Raw genomic sequence first — 8,310 nt, 5'->3', positions numbered from 1 at the left:
TGAAATCCTCTTTGGGGCTGAAAGAAATCACTGTCCTTGGATGGGGTCAATGGCTATTCCACTTGTAACCCAATATTTTCTGATGAGTGAAAATGTAGAATCTCTATGTCAGTCTCTCCCAAATGTATGGAGTCATGTAACACAGCTCTCCATACAGCTAGCCTTTCTATGCTGAAGGAAAGAAGGGCTTAGTTAAGTAACTGGCCTGGTTGAGCCTAAATCTTGTGTGGTAGCTGGAAGCATGGACACTAAGTCAGATTCCTGGGTCCTTCACCACTCACTGACTCTCTGATTCTGTTCAAACCACTCTGCTCCCTTTTACCATACCCTTTCATTATCTGTGAAGTTAGGATAATAGTATGAATTGCTCTAAAGTGTTTTTTAAAAGGATAAAGTGAGATTGTGAATGTAAATATCCTGCATAATGCCTAGCACATGACAGGTGTTCAGTTAAATGTCAGTGATGATTGATGATGATAATAATTTGAAAACTCCATTGGAGCAAGAATAACCTGAAAACAATCTAAATGTATAACAAGCAAATTGGTTAAGTAAATGTTGGCACATATGTCAAAAATAATTAAATAAAATAAATAAAACTCGATTGAGAGTTTTTAGTTATATAACTAAGAGCCTCAATGAAAACTGAGTTCCACTGCATCTAGAACATACACTTTCAATGGTGATATACTCTGTTCTACATTTTGAGAGACTCTGAATTTCTAGTTTGTACAGGAATCTTCACATGGCATCACCCAGCAACTGCTCCACTGCTCCAGTCTCTCAATTCTTCCTTATCTGCTTCCCTAACTACCAGAGCTGGCAGCACTGGCTGTCCCTGCCCCTCAGCCTCCTCTTCCTTCTGGCCATGGGGGCCAACGCCACCCTCCTGATCACCATCTGGCTGGAGGCATCTCTGCACGAGCCCATGTACTACCTGCTCAGCCTCCTCTCCCTGCTGGACATCGTGCTCTGCCTCACCGTCATCCCCAAGGTCCTGGCCATCTTCTGGTTTGACCTCAGGTCCATCAGCTTCTCTGCTTGCTTCCTCCAGATGTTCATCATGAACAGTTTTTTAACCATGGAGTCTTGCACATTCATGGTCATGGCCTATGACCGCTATGTGGCCATCTGCCACCCACTACGATACCCATCCATCATCACTGATCAATTTGTGGCTAGAGCTACTATGTTTGTTGTAGCCCGGAATGCCCTGTTTTCTCTTCCTGTTCCAGTCCTTTCTTCTAGACTCAGATACTGTGCAGAGAACATCATCAAGAACTGTATCTGCACTAACCTGTCTGTGTCCAAACTCTCCTGTGATGACATCACCTTCAACCGGCTCTACCAGTTTGTGACAGGCTGGACCCTGCTGGGCTCTGACCTCATCCTTATTATTCTCTCTTACTCCTTCATCCTGAAAGCTGTGCTAAAGATCAAGGCTGAGGGAGCTGCCGCTAAGGCCCTGAGCACGTGTGGTTCCCATTTCATCCTCATCCTCTTCTTCAGCACAGTCCTGCTGGTTCTGGTCATCACTAACCTGGCCAGGAAGAGAATCCCCCCAGATGTCCCCATCCTGCTCAACATCCTGCACCACCTGATCCCCCCAGCTCTGAACCCCATTGTTTATGGTGTGAGAACCAAGGAGATCAAGCAGGGAATCCTGAAGCTACTGAAGAGGTTATTATAGGTAAAAAAAGGAGCAAGTTTATCTTTGGAATTGTTAATAAAAGTCACAAATTATTTTATGTTGGAAAGAAAATTTCACTTTTAATCATGAAATAATAAATCATGTAGTAGAATCAGAATAATTTCTGATTCTACTTTTCCTAATGTCTCAGACAACAATGGAAACATTTCTCTGTGAATCTTCGTTTCCTATTGCTTCAAAGGAAACCTCCACTTTCTGGATTTTGTGGTTACTTAGCAAATATCCCAGACCAAATTCTTAAACAAGATCTTGCTAAGCTTTAACAAAATGGGGTAGGAATGGGAGTGTTTGGCCACTAAGGAAACAAACTTTATACAATCACTTTAAAAAGATCTGCCTGTCCTCTAAATTGCAGAAGACATAGATACCTCTCCTATCTCCTAATTCAGCCATGTATTTTGTGTTGTGAATTGTTTCTTGAGCTGAAGTAAAACTTAGGGTCTTGGTGTTGAGTGTTTTACCCTTGAACATCTCTGTCTTTTCTCTTTGGCACCTATGGCAAACATGCCACCTTCTGGCTCCTCAGAGACTCCCATATCCTGCTAAGATTTTCAAATTCTCTGGAAACAGCATTTCTTATTTTCTTTCTTCCTTTCTATTAGGATGTTATTTCTTCAAGGCTTTTTATTTTTTTTTTGTCTCTAAAGGATATTGACAACTTTTTAGTTTTTCTGGGGGTGGGACTGGTAAAGGGGTTTGACATTATATGTTCTTTTCTTCATTATCTTAATCTTTATGATTTTAGTCTTTACTTCGTTCCATTTCGTTGGCCTATAAGGACCTCAGAACTTTTGATCAAATTTCGGATAACATCCCTATCCCACTCTGACCTGTTTTCTAGATACAAATCAACTGTTCTATTCAATCCCTTTATTGTCCTGTTTGCTTCCGCCATCACCCCAAGCTGTGGCTGGTATTGCTGTCAACAGTGTTTTAGGCATGGAAGCTCTAGGATTAGATTTTCACAGACAAGTGTGTTTACTATTTTTCAACCCCCTTCTTAATGATGCCACATATTAATCTAATATTTTTGAGAAATATTTTACAGTACCAACCTATATCCTTTGAGGATGACAATTAAGTGTTTCAAGTTCAGCATTTTTCAAATGTCATTTGAATAGTTTCCTAATTGGGCTATCCTACTATTTTTTTTAATATTGAAGCTTATGTTTGCTGAATGAGTTTAATTGAAACTTAATATTTTTGCAGTATTTTTCCTTTTGTGTAATATTTTATTTTTTCTAGTTTTATTGAATATAATCACAGATACAATTGGATCAGTTTAAGATATACCACATAATGATTAGATATATGTGTATATTGCAAAATGATTACCACAATACCTTGCTAGCATCCATCACTTCACATAGTTACAGTATTTTTTGTGTGTATCATGGGAACTTTTTTGTTCTTTAAGATGCCTTTCTTTGGCACTCTAAGACACCTGGTTCTGCTCTACCTTTGAGAGGGTTAAATGCCACTGCATGGCATGTACTTCTGAAGTGCTGGGTTTTGAAAGAGCCTTCTGTAGGGTCTGTTACATCACATATCATAACATTGGCTTCATGAAGGTGTCAAGGAACTGATCTGGTTGTGCTCTTTGTCTTTTTCTTTCATCCCCTGTAATCTCTTCTTATAAAGCTACTATGAATAGAATACCTGCCATGTGCTAGACACTTTATATACATTCTTATTTTACCTCTACATTTGCCCTGAGAGGTTTTTATGTTGGTCCTAGATGAAGAAATGGAGGCTCAGAGAAGTAAAATGACTGCCAAGGTCACAGCAATTGAGCCAAGAAAAATCCACGTCACTTGGGTTCCTGAAGCTTGAACACTTTACCCAAAACTTCTGGTCTAAACCTTGGCAACAACATAACTGCAGAGTTACAAAAAACCTTTGAGTTACATCCCAAGCAAGCATGGTATCTGTCACTTAGTAGACACATTATAAACATTCATTCAGTACCCAGCATTTTATGGCAGATAGAAAGCAATCTATAATGTTGGAGTCATAGAAAAATTATGTACTTCTACATAAGTCCTATTATGGTTGTTGAAAAGAAATATGTCCTTGCTTCATGTAGTACCACAACACTTTTAAAAAATCATTTATGAATTTTATTATATATTTCATACATTTTTCAATTTTATTAAAATATAATTGACATAACATATTAGTTTAAAGTGTACAATACAATTATTAGATATATGTATATTGTGCACTGATTACCACAAGTGTAGTTAACATCCCTCACCTCATGTAGTTATAATTTTTTTCTTGTGATGACAACTTTTAAGATCTCTCTTACAACTTTCAATTACACAATACGGTATTGTTAGTTATAGCAACTATGATATACATTATGTCCCCAGAATTTATTTATCTTATAACTGGAAGCTTGTATATTTTGACCACTTTGATATCACCCTACCTCTGGCAATGACATATCTGTTTTCTGTTTCTGTGAGTTTGGATTTTTTAGATTCCACATATAAATGATCATACAGTATTTGTTTTCTCTGTCTCCCTTAGTTTACTTAGCATAATACCCTCTACGGCCATCAGTGTTGTTTTCAAACGGCAAGATGTCCTTCTTTCTCATGGCTGGATAATATTCTATTGCATACATATACCACATCATTTTAACCCATTCCTCTGTTGATAGAAGCTTAGGCTGGTTCTATGTCTTGGCTATTGTGAATAATGCTGCATGGGAGAACCAATATCTATCTGATAAATATCCTGTTTTCATTTCCTTTGGATATATACCCAGCAGTGAAATTCCTGGATCATATGGTAGTTTTATTTTTAATTTTTGAAGATATTCTTATTGTTTTCCATACTGGCTGAACCAATATGCATTTCTATTACACCAACTGTGAAAAGGTTCCCTTTTATTAGGTATACAATGTAGTCATTAACAATTTTATACCTTACAATGTGATCACCTCACTAATTCTGGTAATAATCTGTCACAGTGCAAACTTGTCACATTATTATTGACTATGATTTGTTTTTCCTCAAGGATTAATAATGTTGAGCATTTTTTACATGTGCCTGTTGGCTGTTTGTATGTTTTCTTTGCTAAAATGTCTATTCAAATTCTTTGCCCATTTCTAATTGGATTTTTTTGCTATTGTGTTGTGTAATATCTTTACATATATTTGGGATATTAATATCTTATCAGATAAAAGATTTGCAGATGTTTTCCCAATAGGTTGCTTTTTCATTTTGCTAATGGTTTTCTTTACCATGCAGAAGCTTTTTAGTTTTACATACTACCCCTTGTTTATTATTGCTTTTGTTGTGTCAGCTTTTGGTGTAAAATCCAAAAAAATCATCGCCAAAACAAATAATAGCTTACTTCCTATGTTTTCTCTAAAGAGTTTTATGGCTTCACGTCTATGCTCAAGTTGTTAATCCATTTTGTTTTGTCTTTTCTGTATGATGTAAGACTGGGGTCCAGTTTAATTCTTTTGCATGTGGCTGTCCACTTTTCCCATCATTATTTATTGAAAAGACTGTATCATATCTATGTCATATAAAAGAGAGATAGATAAACAGAGCAAGACTTAGATGAAATTAGAGTCTTTCCCAAAATCTTGATTGCAGTTTTGGGAGACTTTGAAGCAGAAAACCAAACTAAAGCATGCCTCAACTTTGGACCTATAGAGTTAAGTTTCCAACTTAAAAAACTAAAAAACATAACAAGTACCATTGGCAACTCAGAAAGAAAGGTGAAATAATGTAAATACAAGCAGAGAACAATAAAACAAGAGGATATATATAATAGAAAACACCAACAAAAGTTGTTTTGAAAAATAAGAATAAAAGGAATAAATATTTAGTAAAAACAAAAATCTCCAAATTTAAATTATCTAGAATTTTTAAAAAATTATCAAAATTAAAGATATTTTAAAAGATAACAACTATATTTTGAACTACTGTGATAATTAATTTGACAATAATATAATATAAAAATTTCTTGGCAAAAAAACCTTCCAAAAATGTCAAAAGATAAACAGTAAAAATTTGCATTGTGTTGTATCACTTAAAGATTATGAAATCATAATGAAACACTTTTTCACAAAGAAAACTTTCAGCTTAGTTACCTTTATGCTAAAATCTTTTAGGACTAAAGAAGATATAACAAACTTAGAAAATAGAAACAAAGACTTGACTTGGGGTGGTGAACACATGATACAGTGTATATAGATGGTGTGTTACAGAATTGTGCACCTGAGGCCTGCATAATCTTGTTAGCCAGTGTCACCCCAGTAAATTCAATAAAAAAAAAAAGGAAAATAAAAAAAGGGAATATTTTCCAATTCATTTTTTGAGATTATTATAACCTAGCATCAAACACTGACAAGAATATTACAAGAAAAGAAAATTTCAAGCCAATATATCTTATGAGCATAGATATAAATTCTATACAAAATATTTAAAATGAAGTACAAAAACAACAAAAATTAATACATTATGAACAAGTGAGGTCTATTCTGGGAATGTTACTTTATAATTTGATAATTGATAAAGATATTTGATAAAAGATATAAAGATATTTGGTAAAAGTATCATCAATTTGATAATTGACTTACTTTTAATTTACCTAGTTAACATTAATATAAATAACAAAGAAGAAATACAAATTTCTCAATAAATTTGCAAAAATCATGCAAAAAATCACTATTTATTGGCAGTAAAAATAATATCAGAAATTTAGGAATAAAAGGGAACAGCCGTATCTGTTAAAGGTTGTCTTCTCAAAGTCTACAGCCAATACAATACTCAGTGTTGAAATAGTAAATACTGAGAAAAAAGGAAAAATGTATATGATTGGAAAAGGAGAAGTAAATATGTCATTATTTGCAAATAACTTCATTCTGTGGATAGAAAATCCAAAAGCAACAATAAATAAAATATTAAAGTTTAGAAGTAAATTTAGTAAGGTTGCTGCATAGAAACTCGAAACACAAAAATCAATTGTATATTTAATGTTCTAAAAACAAAAATAAAATTTGGTTTTAACATATAAATAAACTGTTGCCTCAGTTAAAAAATAAAAAAATAAATAAAAAAATAAAAACTAAAATCCAGAAGTCAATACTGTTTACTATTGAATGAAAAATGGTAAATACCTGGGAATAAAGATGTCCAAGTTGTCTACATTTAAACTAGATGAGGAAACATTAATGAAAAATATTAAGGAAGACTTAAGTAAATCAAGAGATATATCATGTTTATTGACTGGAATGTTCAGTAATATAATGGTGTTAATTCTTTCCAGATTGATATGTGGATTTGATGCAATTCCAATAAAAATTTCGAGATATTTTTGTGGAAATTGACAAGCTGATTTTCAAATGCACATGGTAATTCAAAGAACCTAAAAAACAAACAAGACGTAAGACTACACACTTCAAGAATTTTTATAAACCTGCATAATTAAGAACGTGTGATCTTAATTAGAACAATTGAACAGAATGGAGAGTACAAGAAAGGGAACATTGTTATATTGTGATCTGATTTATGGCAAATGTGAAATTGCAAGGAATTTCCTTTTAATATACAGTGCTGGAGCAAAAATTAGATTTTGCAATAAAATTAGATTTTGAAGGTTTCCCCCCCCAGTATCTGCATTCCTCCCAGTATGATGATAATGTGTCAACTTGATTGGGCTACAGGATATTTGGTTAAATATTATTTCTGGGTGTTCATGTGAAGGTGTTTATGAAAGAGATTAGTATTTGAATTAGTAGACTGAGTAAAACAGATTGTTCTCCCCAATGTGGGTGGGCATCATAATCCATTGAGGAACCCAATAGAATACAAAAGTGTAAGAAAAGAGAATTTCTTTCTCTCCCTCCTTCTCTCTCTCTCTCTCCCCCTCCCCCCATCTACCTGATGAACTGGGACATGTGTCTTCACCTACCCTAAGACTAGGACTTTTATACCACCAGAGCTCTGGTTCTCAAGTCTTCAGACTTCAACTGGGAATCTCACCACTGCCTTTCTGAATATCATTATTAGTAGCATTAGGCTAGGACTTATCAAAGACGTTTAAGCCATGACATTGTAGGAAACTGCCTAACTAGCAGCCTCTGCCTCATTATTATTCTCATAGTTTGTAGCACAAATATTGAGGTTAAATCTGTATGAATAAAGAAGGATACTCAGAAGTATTCATTAGAAAGAGCACTGGGTTAAGTATTCAATAGACTTGGATTTCAGTTTCTTCTCTGGCACTGGCTGGCTGTGACTTAATCATGTCTCTTGATCTTTCTGAGTCTCATTTCCTATTAAACAAAACAGTAAGTAGTTTCTATTCTTGATATCCCAGAGTTCCTGGTTGGGACTTGTAAAAATTATGAAATGATTTAAAAAAATGAGAACTTATCTTTCCTTATTCCATTCTGACCATTGTTGGTTGTTGTTTCCATGAGGTGACCCTCTTCTGACACCATCTGGGGCAGTACAAAGTCCATATGCAATGTAAAAGTATGATTGGACTACTGACCTTAACTAACATTGGGGAAATAATCAGCTTTAGTTTGGCAACTCATTTTTTTCCATCCTTCAGGCTCTTGGGAGCC

The 8,310-nt window shown here is 34.6% G+C and overlaps 1 protein-coding gene across 1 annotated transcript; it reads left to right on the top strand.

The window, feature by feature from the left end:
* Positions 1 to 745: 745 nt before the first annotated feature.
* Positions 746 to 1,690, top strand: LOC129076524 (olfactory receptor 56A4). Its single transcript, XM_054580684.1, has one exon. The coding sequence runs from the start codon at positions 746 to 748 to the stop codon at positions 1,688 to 1,690; it is 945 nt and encodes a 314-aa protein (XP_054436659.1).
* The last annotated feature ends 6,620 nt before the right edge of the window (positions 1,691 to 8,310 follow it).

The sequence above is a fragment of the Pteronotus mesoamericanus genome, unplaced genomic scaffold (genome assembly GCF_021234165.1).
Source record: "Pteronotus mesoamericanus isolate MK-2021 breed Mesoamerican mustached bat unplaced genomic scaffold, CSHL_Meso_final contig_591, whole genome shotgun sequence".
Classification (NCBI taxonomy): Eukaryota; Metazoa; Chordata; class Mammalia; order Chiroptera; family Mormoopidae; genus Pteronotus; species Pteronotus mesoamericanus.
This window is presented reverse-complemented; position numbering and strand designations above follow the sequence as displayed.

What these genes read in the sequence shown, in the direction of transcription:
- LOC129076524 (XM_054580684.1), top strand. Translation starts at nt 746, where the DNA reads ATGGCATCACCCAGCAACTGCTCCACTGCTCCAGTCTCTCAATTCTTC.